The sequence below is a fragment of the Sciurus carolinensis genome, chromosome 3 (genome assembly GCF_902686445.1).
Source record: "Sciurus carolinensis chromosome 3, mSciCar1.2, whole genome shotgun sequence".
Classification (NCBI taxonomy): domain Eukaryota; kingdom Metazoa; phylum Chordata; class Mammalia; order Rodentia; family Sciuridae; genus Sciurus; species Sciurus carolinensis.
The window spans coordinates 156895276-156914903 of record NC_062215.1 but is presented as its reverse complement, the minus strand read 5'-3'; the positions used below and the strand labels follow the sequence as shown (position 1 = coordinate 156914903).

At 36.8% G+C, this 19628-nt stretch overlaps 1 protein-coding gene across 3 annotated transcripts in view; it reads left to right on the top strand.

The window, feature by feature from the left end:
- Lancl1 (LanC like glutathione S-transferase 1) overlaps positions 1-18909 on the top strand; it is a 34347-nt gene extending 15438 nt beyond the window's left edge. For all 3 annotated transcript variants that reach the window (XM_047546528.1, XM_047546526.1, XM_047546527.1), the window contains 7 exons: positions 1442-1649; positions 10864-10999; positions 11565-11711; positions 14724-14906; positions 16580-16756; positions 17189-17261; positions 17872-18909. In XM_047546528.1, coding sequence (XP_047402484.1) covers positions 1442-1649; positions 10864-10999; positions 11565-11711; positions 14724-14906; positions 16580-16756; positions 17189-17261; positions 17872-17948 — 1001 coding nt within the window. In that variant the 3' untranslated portion in view covers positions 17949-18909. The remainder of the gene's footprint in view (positions 1-1441; positions 1650-10863; positions 11000-11564; positions 11712-14723; positions 14907-16579; positions 16757-17188; positions 17262-17871) is intronic.
- Positions 18910-19628: the final 719 nt, after the last annotated feature.

The following is a 19628-nucleotide window of genomic DNA, read 5'->3' as shown; positions in this document are numbered from 1 at the left end:
CCTGAGTATATGGAATCTCAGAAACTTAGATAATTCTCTACTGGTCAAAAAGAAAAAGAATAAATGAAACATTTTGAGACTCAAAAAATGACCTTATGTTTTTCATGAGAAATACTTCAAATCTTAAAATTGCAAGCCTTAATATGTTTTGTTTGTTAAATGTTGAGGCCAAGAGGAATTGTTGATCATGAGAGACAAAGGTCTGAAAAGGAAAACAATCGCTGGACTTGTATTTAATCACTTTTTATTTTCTCAGATCTCGGTCATGTCATTATCTGGCTTTTGTGCTTACATAACTTAATTAAGCAAGTTCAGGCATCAGTGGGAATAGGAGGGCAAGATGAAAGGGTAACAGTTTAAATGGATTGCCAGCAGATGCGTGATATGGATGGAGATGAAGCCTATTAAGGACCTCATTCTGGAAGAAGCTCTTGACATTGATCATTTGTGAAAAGGGATTTTTTTTTTCTTACCCACATACTTGGTTTTGTACACTTGTCTACAGACCTTAAGCAGTGGTACATCTGATCATCAGCTTGTGGAATTACTAACACGAAGCCACTTTGAAAGAGCAGACAAGGTTATTAACTTTGGCAGGAAATGAAAATTTGTCCTTAATATACATGTGAAATTGAATTGTCTGTAGCACAAAGCTTTGGAGATTACCCATGCAAAATGAGAAAACTATCTAAATTTAAAATTGTCCTCAGTACAGTGAAAAGTAATTTTGCAAACCACGTTTTTACTGCAGTGAAATCCATGAAGAGATTGGCTCTATTAATTTAGATTTAAACAGAGGCTCCGTGTCTTCTAAAAATGGTAAATGAGATGGAAAATGTACTTTAAGGGGAAAAAAGAGTTTGTGGAAATGCTGCAGGCAAGCAGGCAGGCCTACTCCACATCTTTGAGTCTGCTCTGAGACCAGTTGGCTTCAGAGGAAAGTCTTGATCTACTGTGACAGGTACTTGGAATAAGGACATGTAGACGACATCTCAGTTACATGTAGCAGGCATCAGAGTAGGATAAGAAGCAAATCAAGTAAAACCCAAAGCAGAAGTCACTGACAGCTTTTACTTAATAGTAAGTAGCTGGGTCCTTGACAGAAAAGAAAAAATTGAAGAGAAATCGAATGTATTTTCTCAAATGTCAAGTAACTTTCTTATAATCCCTGCCTAGAAAGATAGTATAGGATAGGGAATTTGATGACACAAACTACCTTCTTACACAAAAAGTTTTTTGTATGAAGAGAAATTCAGGTTTTCACCCTACTTTGAATTTCTTTAGGTCACAAGGACAAAACATCTTATTAATTAAATAAATCATTAATTGTTAAGTAGATTATGATTTATTTGGAATCATGATTTCATTTAGCCATCAGGAATACATACATGCCAAAATAATAAAATTACCCTTTCCTTAACTTGTTCTTTTTGCTTTCAAGGTATTGCAGTGCTTTACTTACATCTCTTTGAGGTGTTCGGGGACCCTGCCTACCTCCAGATGGCACATGGCTATGTGAAGCAAAGCCTGAACTGTTTGACCAAGCGCTCCATCACCTTCCTTTGTGGCGATGCAGGCCCCCTGGCAGTGGCTGCTGTGCTGTATAACAAGATGAACAATGAAAAGCAGGCAGATGATTGCATCACACGGTAAGCATGTTTCCTTGTAAGGATTATTACCTAGACATCATGATGCATTCTGCTTATGTCAGCAGAAGAACATTCTAGTGAATACTTTTCTCAGCAGATATATTTAATTCCTGCATTTGATCAGTTCTCGTATATTTTTCCTGTGTTCTAGTTAAGGAACAACCATTATAATCCCTATTTTATTGCAAGATACAAGACACTGTCATGTTCCAGATAACATCAGTTCAGCAACATTTGTGAGATCAAAAGCCTAATCATGGGCTTGCTAATCCAGCATACTACCCAGGATCAGAAAGAAATTCAAAGAAATGTGGTTCAATTCTTGCAGGTGGACTGGGAGAGGCATCCTAAGGGACCACAACTAATTCAAGACTACCTTTCTTAGGGATAATGCCATGCAAATCCAGATTTCCAATTTTAATATAAGTCATGGCAATGCACTGGAAACTTGTGAATTAGGAAGAATTACTAAACTTTTGTACCAGTAAACTTTTTTGCTTTATTAGAGTTTATTGAGCATACTTTTGAATTTACGAAGGAATCTGGATGCCATGCAACTCCATGTGGGGCACTTAGGCTGTCACTGAGCATGGTCACACTAACAGGAGAGTTGCAACTCTAGAAACAGTTTAATCAGTGATCATACCTGAGTTGTCCATTGTTTTTTTATTCCCACTATTCTTTCTTATAAATTACTACCGAAATAGCATTATCACTACCAGTATAGTTTGTTGAGATTCCCTTAGTTAATCTTAAACAGTTGCCTTCCATATCTGCAGGTTCACATCCACAGATTCAACTGTGAATCAAAAATATTAGAAAACAAATTTGCATCTGTTACTGAATAGTACAGACTTTCTTCCATATTGTTATTCTTTAAACAATACAACCACTTATATATAGCATTTATATTGCATTGAGTATTGTCAGTAATCTGGGGATGATTTAAAGTAGATGGGAGGATAAGCATAGGTTATATGCTACTATGCCATTTCATATGAGGGACTTGAGCATCCTTAGATTTCAGTACCCACCAGAGAACTGGGAACCATTCCCTGTGAATACCGAGGGGTGACTGGACTGTGTGGAAGTGTATATTTCATCATCAGGCTCTTTGGACATTTTAAAAGATATAACTAGGTTGTATTTAAAGAAGGAAGCATTCACACCCATGTTATTTAACCATACACATACACAGACAAATTGGCAAAAGCATACACAATTTCTCCCCCTTCCCTCAACTTTTCTTTATATTTTTCTATTCTTTCTTATTTCTTGTTGATATTTTTATATTGTAACTTAACTTCCACTGGAAATTTTTTTTTTTTTTTTTTGTCCTGGGAATTGAACCCAGGGTTGCTTGACCACTGAGCCACATCCCCAGTCCTTTTCTTATAATTTATTTAGAGACAGTTGCTTAGGGCCTTACTAAGTTGCTGAGGGTGACTTTGAACTCACAAGCCTCCTGCCTCAGCCTCCCGAGCAGCTGGGATTGTAGGCATTTGCCACTGCACCTGGCTTCTGCTGGAAATCTAAGAGGAGGAGGAAATGAGTAGATCAAGGAGTCTTTTACTCTAAAATGCTTTCTTAATTATTATATTAAATATTCCCTGCATTGACATATGTTTTAGTGAGCTCTTGTATCACTGTGACCAAAATACTTGAACAGTGTAGAAGAGGAAAATTTTATTTAGGAGCTCATTGGTTTCAGAGGTCAGAGCCTGTGGGTGACCAATTCCAGCTCTGAACCTGATGTGAGACAGAACATCAGGGTGGAAGGGCATGGCAGAGGAAAGCAGTTCAAGACATGGAAGTCCGGAAGCAGAGATCTTTGCCCACCAATGACAAAATATAAATCCCAAAGGCAGACCCCCCAGTAACCTATCTCCTCCAATAATACCTCTACCTGCCTACAGTTATCACCCAGTTAATTCATACCAATGGATCAGTCCACTGGTTAGGTTAAGATTTTCATGAGCCCAATTGTTTCATCTCTGAAAATTCTTACATTGTCTCACACATGAGTTTTTGGGGGACTCTAAACCACAGCAAATATTTTTTATGTATAACTGTGTTACATATATCAAAGGTTATAAATTTTGTAGTATAACATGATCAGAAACCACATTACTTGTATATGTGGAAGAAGAAACTCCGAAAATTGTATTTCAGGGCTAAGAAATATTTAGGATAAAACATATTACCAAGCTTGACAAAATGGCATTTAGGGAATAATTTCCCTAAAGTTTAAAGTATGTTCCTTCCAAAGCAATTGACTTGTATAAGACTAGCCAATACAAAAGCTATTCCATACTTAAATTTGAAACACAGAAACCGTTTCCCTTTTTGCTTGGCCAGTTTAAAAAGCTACACAAGGATCAATGGTACAGAATAGAGGACATGGACACAAACCCAAATAAATAAAATTTTCTCATACTAGACAAAGGGGCCAAAAATATGCAATGGAGAAAAGATAGCCTCTTCAACAAATGGTGCTGGGAAAACTGGAAAACCATATGCAACAGAATGAAATTAAACCCCTATCTCTCACCCTGCACAAAACTCAACTCAAAATGGATCAAGGACCTTGGAATCAGACCAGAGACCCTGCATCTTATAGAAGAAAAAGTAGGTCCAAACCTTCAACTTGTTGGCTTAGGATCAGACTTCCTTAACAGGACTCCCATAGCACAAGAAATAAAAGCAAGAATCAACAACTGGGATAGATTCAAACTAAAAAGCTTTCTTTCAGCAAAGGAAACTATCAGTAATGTGAAGAGAGAGCCTACAGAGTGGGAGAATATCTTTGCCACTCATACTTCAGATAGAGCGCTAATTTCCAGAATCTATAAAGAACTCAAAAAACTCTACACCAAGAATATAAATAATCCAATCAACAAATGGGCTAAGGAAATGAACAGACACTTCACAGAAGAAGATCTATAAGCAATCAACAAACATATGAAAAAATGTTCAACATCTCTAGTAATAAGAGAAATGCAAATCAAAACTACCCTAAGATTTCATCTCACCCCAATTAGAATGGCGATTATCAAGAACACAAGCAACAACAGGTGTTGGCGAGGATGTGGGGAGAAAGGTACACTCATACATTGCTGGTGGGGTTGCAAATTAGTGCAGCCACTCTGGAAAGCAGTATGGATATTCCTCAGAAAGCTTGGAATGGAACCACCATTTGACCCAGCTATCCCACTCCTCAGCCTATACCCAAAGGACTTAAAATCAGCATACTACAGAGATACAGCCACATCAATGTTCATTGCTGCTGAATTCACCATAGCCAGATTGTGGAACCAACCTAGATGCCCTTCAGTTGATGAATGGATAAAGAAACTGTGGTATATATATACAATGGAATATTACTCCACCATGAAGAATGATAAAATTATGGCATTTGCAGGCAAATGGATGAAATTGGAGAATATCATGCTAAGTGAGATAAGCCAATCTCAAAAAACTAAAGGACGAATGACCTTGCTGATAAGCGGATGAGGACATATAATGGGGGGTTGGAGGGGTTAGCGTTAGGTTTAGGGTTAGGGATAAGGAGGGTGGTAAGAATGGAGGAAGGAAGGACTGTATAGAGGGAAAGAGGGGTGGGAGGGGTGGGAGGGAAGGGAAAAAAAATAACAGAATGAATCAAACAACATTGCCCTATGTAAATTTATGATTACACAAATGGTATGCCTTGACTCCATGTACAAATAGAGAAACAACATGTACCCCATTTGTTTACAATAATTAAAAAAAAGCCACACAAGGCTCATAAGATAGTCTTACTTAGTGAATTGCTCTTAAATACCATCAACTTAAATTGTAATGCTCCCAATATTTTGTAGTTAATGCCACCATTCCCCAATATTTGTGCAGCCAAATAGTAATAGTTTGCTGTGTGAGGAATGTTAATGGTTTTAATGAAAGCAGGGTATTCAGATTGGGGATTATATTCAAACACTAGTTAAACAAAATTAAATATACATCTTTACTGGCTGCTCAGAACCTTTTGTAGTTTATGTGCATAGGGAAACACTGTAACTCTAGGGAGCAACATGTACCAAACTTACATAGGCATCTGTATTCCCTTGTCTTGAAGACCCAGTCTAGGAAACACTCTGTGGGAAATGGAACCAAATATCATTGTTAGTTTACTAAAATTAAAGCACTCAGAAGAGTTAGTTATGAGTTCATTTTTTTTTTCTTGACACCTTGGTAATAAAGATGTTTTTATTTTATTTTTTATAACTTTCTAAAATTTTTGTGAGGTTTTCAAGAATATTTTATAACCAGAAGACTTCTTAAGGTTGAAAATATAGAATGCAAATATGTAACAGAAAAATATGCTATTTAGATTTTTGAAGTTCATGACACAACAGAAAGAATTATTTGTACATTATAGTGCTTGCTTCATCTTTCAAATCTAATTTGTAATTCTTTATGGTTTGGTTTTAGGAGACCCAAAATTATTTGATATTATGAGGTATTTAATAAACCTACATGCTTGTTTTACTTTTTTGGTGGGGGGCAGTACCAGGGATTGAACTCAGGGCACTCAACCATGGAGCCACATCCCCAGCCCTATTTTGTATTTTATTCAGAGATAGGGTCTCACTGAGTTGCTTAGTACCTCGCTTTTGCTGAGGTTGGCTTTGAACTCACCATCCTCCTGTCTCAGCCTTCTGAGCCACTGGGATTACAGGCATGTGCCACTGGGCCTGGCGCTTGTTTTGCTTGTTTTCCTTCCTCTTGTCATACCCCTTTTGGGATATCACACTCAGATTCTCTGTAGAGGCTGTGTTGCGCTCCACTGCCCACCTCATATTGCAGCTCATCTTTTCTTTCCTACATTTTTTTAATGTAATGATCTTTCAAAATCTTATTTTTGAGCTTTAGAATCAAAAAAGGGCCTTTGAAATTATCAAAAGCCTAATTCTTAGACAAAGAAACTGAAGTTCAAAGAAATCAGTGTTTTCCTTAGAAGAAGATCTTAACCTTAAGCCTCTGAGAAAATCTGGATTTTGGGTTCATTTGGTTTTTGGGTTTTTGGTTTGTTTTTGTTTTTGTTTTTGTTTTTGTTTTGTACTAGGGATTGAACCCAGAGACACTTAACCACTGAGCTACATCCCCAGCCCTTTTTATATTTTATTTTGAGACAGTGTCTCACTAAGTTGCTTAGGGAACTCTCCAGGTTGCTGAGTCTGGCTTTGAACTTGTGATCCTCCTACCTCAGCCTCCTGAGCCACTGGGATTATAGGCATGTACCATCATGCCTGGATGAGCATTCATACTTCTCTTGGAGTTGGAGGGGTCTCTGACTCCCCAAAAGGAGTGTGTGTGTATGTGTCCTTATTCAAATTGTCCTGTGGAATGACTAAGGGATAGGGGAGTGGACAGCAATACATAGTGCCATAGTGGTAGTTTTTTCTACTGCCTGATATATATCATGTCTGTTTTTACCCTTCTTTCTATACCGAGGTATTAGTACCATAGCACAAATAGAAAGCATAGCCCAATTAGTGGCCAACCTGACATATATAGTGCTTTGGGCCAGTACTTAGAGTGATGAAGAGTGTGATAGGTCAGAAAGAACAACTTTTTTTTTTTTTAAATACTGTTACAAACCTTTTGATATAATACAAGATCAAAAAAACTCTCCCAGTAACACCCTGGGGAAATATTGCTAGTTGTGGGATAGAAGTAGCCTGTTGAAATGTCTTTGTTTTTTCTTTAGTGACATTTCAGTGACTTCCTTATCTCTTTTAAAGATTGGTTGCTATTAATATCAACATAATCAAAACAAATAAATGGAACTGGAACAATATGCTTGGAAGTTTGAGAGTTTATGAAAACACATAAAATAACCATTATGATTTATGAATGCTATCATTATTTTATCTTGAGAGCATAGCTTGTGAAACGTGTAGTCAAAAATCCAACTGTTGGTAACCTCTGATCCAACTGGTTTAGTGATTTGAATTAAAATCCAGAAAAAAAGATACTTTTCTTATTACCCTAAACTCCATTGAATGAGATACTTACTTTGAGCACATTTTACATTGAAGTATTTGTATGGTATTTGCTACTACTTCAAACAACCCAAATCCAAGTGAGTTTGGTTGTAAAATTAATTAAAATGCTAATTTTATATTGCCATCTAATGGTAGTGTAGGTGATACATTGGCAAAGAAAGGAATGGCAATTTGTAATGCAGTGGCTCATTTTATTTTGACTGGAACATCATTAGCAGTAAATGAATAATTGTTTTGAGTAATACATCTGTAGATCATGCTTGCTTAAAAAAGTAACATAAATTCTCCCTTTTGAATAGTTCTTTGACTTCCTTTGCAAAAATAAATCAGAATGCTTTTTTAAATCTAAATTCTATATAACCTGATATATTTATATTAAAATGATAATAGGTTCTTATCTAAATGCAGACATTCATTTTGTTTACTACAACAGTTGAACCTTGTACCTAGTAAAAGATTTGTTTTCTTATAGTCTCAGTGATACTAAAGTACCAATTGTGGCATGAGGAAAAATATTTTTTTCTTAATAAATGTTTTTAAATTCTTTAAAAAATTAGGGGTGTGTGTGTGTGTGTGTGTATGCCTATATACATGGCACTGAAATAGAAAACACAGTGGCCCATATACCACCCACATAGCCCTGTATAATGTTGATCAAAAGTTAAACAAGGTATTACAAGAAAATAGAAAGAAATATTTGACTATGGTGACCCTGTTTCTAACATAACCCCTGTTTCACTGTAAGTTGATTACTTATTTGTTAAAGGAAAAAAAAAAAAAATACATGAGCCATTATTTGCATATTTAACTAATTTGAGATGCCTCAGTTCTCGAGGTATAATGTGAAAAAGTTGAAACTTTTCTAATAATTACAACTAGCCATGCTCTTTTAAACTATTCCCTATTGAGGAGTAAGTTCCCTTGAAATAGGTTCCTTTATACCTTTTTCTTAGCCTTTGTTTCATAACTGTTAGCTGTTTTCAATCACTGAAATCACCTTATTCTGGTTTTTTGAAATGTGTCCTCTTCATTTTAAATATTAAGCATTCCTTTCCCCTCAAAGCTTGTGGAAGTAGTAGAGAGGAAGATTATTTTCTTTTTCACAAGTACACTCCCTGTGGAACTGAGACATCTTCACTCTCCCTTTTGGTATGCAGCCTCGTGATAGCAACTGACAGATTTTTGTCTGCTTGGGTTTCTTTTATTCTTGTTTTTTGGTTAATATTGGTGGTCTCCAGAGATTAGCCATGGGGGCTTTATACCTTCTCAGCTATACCCTGACTGCTGAGCATGTTAAAATGAAAACATAAGTAGTTGTACATTCTGCCAAATGTGAAAACATTTGTTAGAAAGAAGATCTACATACATACCCACATGCAGATATGGGTTCTGTGCTGTTCTTATAGCTCAGAGAAATCCACATTTTCCTCATACCCTTCTTAGATTTTATATAAAGCCTGTTCCAGGTTGTACCTAAGGGACAGCCCCTGCTGCACTTTCAAAATTCCATGTGAATAGCAAAGACATTCTCTCTCACATTTGCTCCTCCACCGTTCCTGCTAAAAGGAAAAAAAGGTTCATTCTCAGAGTTCAAACTACCAAATGTGCTTTCTTTCCCAATCTTATTTACCTCCCTCTTTGACCACCTCCTCCTTTCTGATTCCCTGAGGCTTCCCTCTTTGGTCCTCTGGCAAGAAAACTGAGACTTTAGTTATCCTGCTCTGCCATGTACTTCCCATGGCTGCCTGCTCTGGGAATAGGTGATGTGGAGGATAGAAAGAGGAGTAAAGCAGTGAGGTTTACCCTTCCCCCAGGGGAATACAGCTCCTCAGCTCTGTGACAAAGTTTTCTTCCTTTGGAGTTCTGGCTCCTGTGAGTTCCATTGCCTTCACTTGTGCTGACAACATAAGATTTCTTGTGGACCGGGCACAAGAGAACAAAGAAAAAACTACCCACCCTCTCCAGGTATTAGGATCTCTCTTTCATGTTCATCATTGAGACAGAATTAAAGGGCACCTTTTGAGTCTATGAGCCCCCAGGTGTCCACCTCTGGGCTTTGGGCCAGGGGCACAACAGAGGGGAAAACGTGACAAACTCACCACCAGTTTGGTGGATCTTCAAATTCTGGTCTTCTTCCCCATTCTGCCTTCTTATGTTTACTTTTCAGAGTCCTCAAATAGCTGCTTCATGTTTTCTGTCCAGCTTTGGGAGTCTACATTTAGTAGGAGAGTATGATTAAGTGTGCTTACTCCATCTTACCTGGGACCTGTAACAAAAACAAGCTTATCTAAGAAGCTGGACTGAGCCTGTCAATAGGGACCTAATAAATTGTAATACATCCTCTTAACTCAATAGTCCTCTGCAGCTGTTACAAGAATGAGACTGTGTGCCAATGTATAATGGTTGTAAAGATGTGTTATTCAACAACTGTGTAGAACATGCGGGAGAATATATTTATATTCATAAATATGTATATTTATGCCTATATGTACATAAGATAAATCTAGAAATACAAAAAAACTGGTGACCAAGGTCATTTCCGAAGATAAGAACTATTAGGCTGAGAGACTGGAAGACGGGGACAATGACATGATAACTTTGTGCCATCTGCATGTGTTATCAATGGCAGTAGATCAGGCTGCCATACAGATTCTTCACATAGGCCTGTTGACACATTAGGGAATAAACCAAGAAAGAGGATGAGTGGGATGCAGCAAGTCTTTCATTTTATGGAAAGACCTGGCCCCTTGCATGTTAACTCAGTCCTTTCTCCAGACTGCATGCTCTGAGAGCCAGCAGTTTGGTTTCCCTGATGCCAGCTGCCTAACTGCTCGTCTTAGAATACAGTTCTGTGAAGAACTAAGGAGGTTCCAAGCAGCCTCAGCCACTCACCTGCATTCTTTTTCTTTGATTTTCTTTTCTTTCTTTTTTTTTTTTTTTTTTTTTTTTTTTTTTTTTGTAAGTTCTATTGTAAACTGAAGAAAAGAAATTTAATTGAAGGCTAAATCTTTGAACCCTGATCGTATACATATATATAGCTTTATACAAACATGTTTTATATGCATAAAACATCTATACAGTGTATATATATTTTAATGTAACATTTTTAAGTATTCACCAATAGCAATCCCTGTCAGATTATTTTAGCCATGTGTTTCTATTCCTAGGCTAATTCACCTAAATAAAATTGATCCCCATGCTCCAAATGAAATGCTCTATGGACGAATGGGCTACATCTATGCTCTTCTTTTTGTCAACAAGAACTTTGGAGTTGAAAAGATTCCTCAAAGCCATATTCAGCAGGTACCACAATTTAATGCTTTGAGAAGTCTTTAGAAGTCTTGCTCATTGCCTAACCTATTATCTTTGTCTCTCCAGTTAGCAAATCCCAAGTAGAAAGAGTGTATCTTGACCTCTAGAGGTGAGACACAGAAAGACCAACAGTAATTCATACTGAATGCTGGGAACATTTAGTGTGGAAACACTGTGGGAGGGACTTGAATCAGAAGGCCACCTGGTCTATTTGAGAGTTTAGAGACCCTTTCAGAGGAAGGTCAGGGCCAGATTTCACCCCTCAGATGCAGATGTCTCCTTTTGTGCCTGGAAGTTTGTGCTTTCCTTTGACAAGTGAATTCTTGTGACACTAGTAAATAGAGTTCAAGGTTCTCCCTGTCTTTCCTCACTTCACTTCTCACTTCTTTTCTCTGAGTCACACTCATTTCTACTGAAGTAAACTGTGCCCCTCCCTAGCCAAAATATGATGTTTAACATACATTTTTCAGTACCTCATAGCAAAAAGCTCCTTGCCTCCACCAGAAAGATTTTTATTCTAATTGTCTTGTTATTTCGGTTGACTTTCTCCCTATAGATTTGTGAAACAGTTTTAACCACTGGAGAAAACCTAGCTAGAAAGAGAAACTTCGCTGCAAAGTCTCCACTGATGTATGAATGGTACCAGGAATATTATGTAGGGGCTGCTCATGGCCTGGCAGGAATTTATTACTACCTGATGCAGGTAAGGGCCAAGTATGTGGAGACTTTTAAATGTGCCACCTGACTGACATGCACTGCCTTGGGTGGGAAGATAGACTCTGCAGCTCTGTTTTATCCTTCTGTCAACTACAGCATCATGCCATCATTTGACCCAGACAAACAAAGATAACTTTGGCCACGGTGCATTTTAAAGAGTATAAACATAAAGAAACTGTGCTTTGAGATGATATTTGATTGTAGGTGACTGTACCTTCCTACCTATTGCCACTCATGGTGACTAAAGTATTTTGACCTGTAATTTTGTGTGAAGTACCCTTTTGCTCTTCTCTTTTAGCAAATGCCTTGAATTAATATATTCCCATATTATAAGATACAGTCCACTGAAACAAATTCCAGGAGTAAGAACAAAATCAATAGAAAACAAAGGAGCATGTGTTATCTAAAGCTCACATAGAGAGCAGAGCCTAGGAGAATTTTCAGTGAATTTTGGATAATATACCTGAATAGCAGCTGAATGTACTCTGCCCATCTAGGCGCAGTGGTACACACCTGTAATCCCAGCACTGGGAAGGCGGAAGCAGTGAAGGTCAGCCTCAGTAACTTGGTGAGACCCTGTGTCAAAATTTAAAAAATAAAAAGAACTGAGGATGTAGCTCAGTGGTAGAGTGCCCCTGGGTTCAATTCCCAATAACAACAACAACAACAACAATAAAAAGTGCTATGTCCAACAGTTCTTAAGTCCTTTTACTATTGGGAGACATCAACCAAAGTCAGATAAACTGAGAACTCACTGTGGTAACATGACTTAAAGAGAAGAGGTCCGAAGAAAACTCAGAGAATGTCATTTTAGGGGACTTAGAAACTGTCCTTAAGGAGAATTGGCACTTTCGAATAAGAATTTGTGTCAAAAAAAAAAAATAGATTCTTAATGGCAGCAGCAGGCACCCCTCATCTTCCCAGAGCACAATATGGTGTAAAGAAAAATGTTTCGATCCGGGCACAGTGGCACACACCTGTAATCTGAGTGGCTCGGGAGGCTGAGATGGGAGGATCGAAAGTTCAAAGCCAGCCTCAGCAATGGCAAGAAACTAAGCAATTCAGTGAGACCGTGTCTCTAAATAAAAAACAAAAAAGTTAGGGCTGAGGTTGTGGCTCAGTGGTGAGTGCCTCTGAGTTCAATCCCCAGTTACCCCTGCCCCCGAAAAAAAAAAAAGGGTTTCGATATGTTCAGCATGAGTGCTTGGCTATACATATTATCAGGTGGTTGAGTAGCCAGCTATAATAATACAAAACCATTGTCAAGCCTGCCTTCTCTGACTACATAATGAAAACAAAACTGAAAAATTCAAGGTTATTATTGCCTTTGAATGCAAAATCACACTTTGAATGTTAGTGACAATCAGAGATCAGCTGTAGTATTCTGCACTTCTCAATTAGAAGTTTTGTAATTAGGATTTTTGACAATTCAGACTTTAATTCCTTTGTTTTTCTGGCACACTCCCTCAGTTGCTCTTTTTTTCCAGAAGTACATGTAGATTCTTAAATGTTTTCAGGAAAGGAGAGTTCATGTCTTCTGAAATTCAAGGTCAATTAAAATCATATGTGTCAGTGACTGGATGGCCTAATTGACCTTTCATTAAAACAGGTAATCAGAGGACATCTACTCTGCCTCTTTTTTGTTAGTTGTAAAAAGAAATCTGAAAATCTTAAGTGTTGGTTTTTTTTCATTTGCAGGTTTATTATCTATTTGAAATTATTTTGTTTTTAATCCTGAAAGTTCATTCTAGTAGAAACCTATGTATCAACATAAAATAAAACAATATTACTTTTAGGCCATGTTGGACAAGTTTACTCATTCTACTCTAACACTTTAAATTGAGCTTGATCACTGTTCCTTATGTAAAGTATAATCTATATGTCCCTTGAAGAACCTTCAGAATCTTGTGAAAGATATAACATCAATATTGCTTCATTCCAGCACTGTCTCCTGCCCACCCCACATCACCACCCGCTGCTTGGTAAAACAGCACTTAAAAATTGTTTAAATAGTGAACAGTGCATTGAATTAAGAACAGGATACAAAAGGGAAGCTAAAAAATTATATCTTAAGAATGGCAATTCATATGCCCTGTATCAATACATCCTATAAATCTGTATATCATTTTATGAGATAATGCTATATAGATGAGTTTCAAATTCTCAAAATAAAGATGTATTGCTGTAGTATGGCAGCAGATTCCATGTCTCCTAATTTGTTAGTGTTCTTTTTTATTGAAAACATTACCTGCTACTTCTCTGAATATAATAGTAAAAGTTGTGCTTGATTATCTAATGATTTCTTTGTGAATTTTAAAGCATGTTAAAGGTATTGAAACTTCAGGAAATTTCTTCTACACTCATTCTCAAGCATTTACTTAGGAAACTCACTTATATGTATGTAGATGACAAAGAATGCTGAAAAATAATACAGAACACTGTAAACACTATCTGATGTCCTAGTTTTAGTTTGCTCCATTACCTAAAAATTGTAAAGTGAAATCACAAAAGATTAGAACAAAGCAATGTAGTAGGTGAAATTCAAAGCCTTTTAATGACTCTCCAATTCCCTTTGGTCATGTTTTTCTACTGATTTAAAATTCATACTGAAAGTGAGATAAGCCAATCTGAAAAAACCAAAGGATGAATGATATCGCTAATAAGTGGATGATGACACATAATGGGGGGTGGGAGGGGTTAGTGTTAGGGTTAGAGTTAGGGTTAGGGAGGGGGGCAAGAATGGAGGAAGGAAGGACTGTATAGAGGGAAAAGAGGGGTGGGAGGGGTGGGGGGGAAGGGAAAAAATAACAGAATGAATCAAACAACATTACCCTATGTAAATTTATGATTACACAAATGGTATGCCTTTACGCCATGTACAAACAGAGAAACAACATGTATCCCATTTGTTTACAATTAAAAAAAAAAAAATTCATACTGAGTCCTAGGAAAGTCTGTTTGCTTCAGCAAAACTAACAATTTTCTTTCTCATTTCTAGCCCAGCCTTCAAGTGAGCCAAGCAAAGTTACATACTTTGGTCAAGCCTAGTGTAGACTTTGTTTGCCAGCTGAAATTCCCTTCCGGCAATTATCCTCCATGTGTGGATGATAATCGAGATCTGCTTGTCCACTGGTGTCATGGAGCCCCTGGGGTAATCTACATGCTCATCCAGGCCTTTAAGGTACAATGTACTTTCTCTTTTGAGAAAAAATTAGAAAAAATAACAAAAATTTTTATGATTTAAAATTAATCTTAGAATCCTTAAAGGAGTAATACATAATTCATTTGTTAGACTTAAAATCACTTTGCTAAATGAATTATAACTCATTCTCACAGTATCTATTGACCATAGAAGACATTATTTCATAGAACAAGGAGACTGCTTCACTGACAGGTAGAGTAACCAAGATTATAACATCAGTGAGAGAGCCAAAATAATATCCCAGAAGCTGAATTAAAAATAGAATCCTCAAATACTGCTAATGGGAATGTGAAATGATATGACTGCCATGGAAAACAGTTTGGTGGTTCCTTACAAAATTAAACATTTAATTAACACATAATCTAGCAGTTCCACTCATAGGTAATATATCCAGAAAAAAATAAAAACAAGAATTCAAACTGATATGTGCACCAATGTTCATAATAGTTCCTTAGCTGAAAAGTGAAAATTGCCCAATTACCCAACAACAGATGAATGAATAAAGAAAATATGCTACATATCAGTATTAAAAAAATATTGAAATTCAAATACATCCTGCAACATTCATAAACCTTGAAAATATGCCAAATGAAACAAGCCAGATACAAAAGGATAAATACTTTATGATGCCACTTATATGAAGTGATAACTAATATGAAGTGTTGCCCAGGTTCTGGGGAGAGAGAATAGGGAATGGGGATTTATTGTTTATGGGTACAGAGTTTCTGTTGGGAATGATTAAAAAGTCCTGCACATAGATAGTAATGATGGTTATATAACAAGGTGAGTATAGTTAATATCATTGAATTGTGTGGTGCTGAAAAAAATTTAAATGTACATCTTACCGCAATTAAAATAAAATACAAATATCACTTCTAAAAAGGCTAATATGGCATAGCCACAATCAAAGAAGAAAAGATTTTTAATTGAGGAAAAATAATAAAAGTAAATTAATACATGTATGACCATTAGTCCAAGTCAAATTGTAACTCTATAGGCTATAAATGGCCATTGGCATCTCATAACTAAGCAAGTTTTAGTATATCAAATTGTACATTTCAGAAAGATATAATGGAAAAGCATTTAAAACTACCTTGTTCTGCTTTGAGGACACCTGATTTGCAATGAAACATTAAAAATACCCACTCAGAAAATTTTTTAAGTCTCTTCTTGAGATATATGAGGCAGTAAAAGATTATGAAGGTCTACGTATATTGTTCTGATAAAGCTATGTTATATAATCAGTTTTCATAACTAATAATTTCTTCTCTAGGATTTAAAGAAAGTTTCTGTTTAATAATGGCAGTATCACGTACAAAAGTTAGCATTTGTACTCTGGAGAGTGACTCATGATAACAGCAAGTTTCAAGTTAAATAATGCTGCTTAATTGATCACATCCCTATACAAAGACACATGCATGTAAAGCAAGACCATTCAGACAAGGTTAGGCCCAATTAATTTGGGGAAAAAAAAAAACGAAGTCAATTTTAATAGTTTTTCACTACCAGTATAACACATCTCTGTCACTAAATCTCTTACATTTCTTGTCAAGTCACCTCTCTTTTCTTCCCCTACTGCTCCTGCTTTCATAGCAGGAAGGAACCTTCTTTTATATCCTGTATAAGAATACTCACATCCCTTGACTCTGCAGGTGTTCAAAGACGAGAAGTACCTCTGTGGTGCCTACCAGTGTGCAGATGTGATCTGGCAATATGGTTTGCTGAAGAAGGGGTACGGGCTGTGCCACGGTGCTGCAGGGAACGCCTATGCCTTCCTGGCGCTCTACAACCTCACACAGGATGTGAAGTACCTGTACAGGGCCTGTAAGGTAGGGCTCAGACCGCCAGCTCCAAAGCATCGCCAAAGGATTGAGGGAAGAGTTCTTGTTCATCTCTTTAAATTAATTTAATTTTTAAAGCATGAGTCATCTTATGGTAATAAACTCACTGTTTAAGAAAAAGCCTTCAAAAGCTATTTGGTCGAATTAGCATTCCTTTAAAGGGCATAATTCTACTCAGAAGCATTTATGGGAAAAAAAAAAGGTGTCAGTGATCTCGTTCCTTTCTTCTTTGATAACTTTGGTAATCTGTGGCTTAGACCACTCCTTAAATTTCCTTCCAAGCTATATACTTGGGGCTTTTATCCCTTTTCTTTATCATGATAGTTTTTGACTTTTCAGAATAACACTTAGGGACAGTATATCAACCTCTAGGGTCACTGGAAGAAATCACTGTAGTGACTTAACTTGGTCTCATTTCAGTTTGCTGAATGGTGCTTAGATTATGGAGTACATGGATGCAGGACACCAGACACCCCCTTCTCCCTCTTTGAAGGTATTTTTCATACATTACTTATTTGCCTTATAATATCAGCAGCTACTTCTCTGCCTGGTAATGTATTTGAATTTGAGATATATCAACAAATTAATTTGATGGTCATTTCTTGAAGTACTTACAAATACAACAAATCAGTATTAAAATTTACTACATGTTCTAGCTCATACCTAATACTAGTAGTCAAAATGGTGACTACCATTTACCAAGCCAGGCACATGCTGAGCATTTTGCAGATGCTGTCATAAATCATTTTGGCAAAAACATAAAGGCATATTATCCTTAAGTCACAGATGAGGAGACTGAGACTCAAGAGAAATATGATGCTATGGGGAAGGAACTCACGTGGTAAATGACAGGGCAGGGACTTGAACTTGTATGGCTCCATATTCTCCCCTTCCCCTGTCTTCCCTCTGGATAGAAAGGCTAGGCACCTTACAGGGATCTCCTCTAATGTTGAACTGGAATGCATATAAATATAGACTGTTCCCATTTCCTTTAAATTTTTGCCATTAATACTGTAATGTTGTTGATGCTTAAAAAAAAAAAAAAAGTCAATAAAATGGAAGTCATTTGGTGTAATAACTTTCATCTCCTTCTCTCCCTTCAGGAATGGCTGGAACGATATATTTCCTGGCTGACCTGCTGGTCCCCATGAAAGCCAGGTTCCCTGCATTTGAGCTTTAAAGGAAATCATGCCCACGCTCCCAACTTACAGCATGACCCTTTCTGTACATTCAAACCTGGGCTAAGTGCTTTCATTGCTTTTCAAGGAAACAGAGAACCAAACTGTGTACTTGATTGAGTTGATTTTTTTTTTCTAGAATTTGTCTTTAGTCAATTCCTTTTTTTATTATGTACTTTTATTTAAAAGTATGCAAGGACATCTGTTAAGTTTCTTCCAAAAGGAAGGATGGGTGATAAATACAGTATTTTTGGGTCATTTACTGTATTTCAGAACTTGGAGGAAATCTTATTTAAGTGTATGAAAAATCTGTTACTGCTCTAAAAATGTTTGAAAGAAACTAAATATAAATACAAGCTTAAGTACATGACCATGGTTGAATATTGCCTTCCACCTCTTCTGTGTCATATTTTCCTCCAACAGGAGGGCAGACAGCTGTATGACTTATTCTTTCTCTAAGTGGTTGGTTATGAAAGGGGACAAAACATGACTGTATGCTTCCAGATGAAAAACTGCAAGAATTACAAACTTGACTTGGGACCTAAGTACCATTTTTCAAATTCTTGATGCCTTTTTGATCTAGAGATAAACATACTTTCAAATTTACCTCTTTATCAAAGTAAGGCATCCAGGCGCTATATGCTAGCCTTTTTATAAAAATCTTAAAATGTGACAGTTGTCATGAGCTTTCTGTTATGTAAGTTTAAGATAAGCTAATAATAGCAGTTTATGGTTTTCTCTAAAGAAAAAAATCTAGTGTATTTTCAAACTATTAACTGAAATGTGTTTGTTCTTTGGTATTCACATGAGATCACGGAGCCCATTTTCTGTGAGAATGTGCACCTGTGACCTCAGAATCTGGTCTACCATGTTTGACTGACCTTCTAAACTTTGACTTGTGTTTTACTTTCTTCAAAGACTCTAGTTGTTTGGTACAAGCCATAAAATATATTCTTATCAGTTTATCTGAACATTGGTCTTTTCACTGAAGAATACAGCATTCTACTTCTGCTTAAAAAAGGGTGGGAAGGGCCATTATTCTATAGCCAATAACTTGAAAAAGAACATTAAACTTTTGATAGAAATTCTATTTATTAAGAGGAATTCCCAGAGTTCACGCTTATAACAAATTAATCTTTGTGTATCCTAAGGTTAACAGTTCATCAGTTTCTGAGACCATAGAATCAGGTTTTATATGGTAATTGAAGGCTCCTGGTACTTCAGATTTTGTACAATTGTATTGACTGGAATCCTCCTTCTCCCTCCCATTACTGCCTTTCCCAGACCTGTTTTGGGAACATTTTGTAGCTTTGAAACAACAGGGTCCGAGAATTTTTAGTGTGCCTATTTCATGGCTTTCTTGGTCACAAAAAATTGCTATGGGGGGCGGGTATCTCTATAGAGTATATGTTGGTTCCTATTGGTAGTAGTCCCATTATTTTCTTTTAAGCACCAAAATAACTAATATTATTGGAAATTGCCCCACCCTCTAAAGGCTACTTACTGTACAGTAGGATCTGAAAAGCAGCCCACTGCTCGATTCCTAGGATTAGGTTACTTCCTCCGTGACTGGTCTAAGTCAGGAACTTGTGCCTCTTAGATCTCAGAAGTGCTTCTGGTAAGCTTTGTGCAAGCTGTGCCTTTCTTGTGCAAGTTTCAGATCAAGGGTGTCGGCCTTTCCA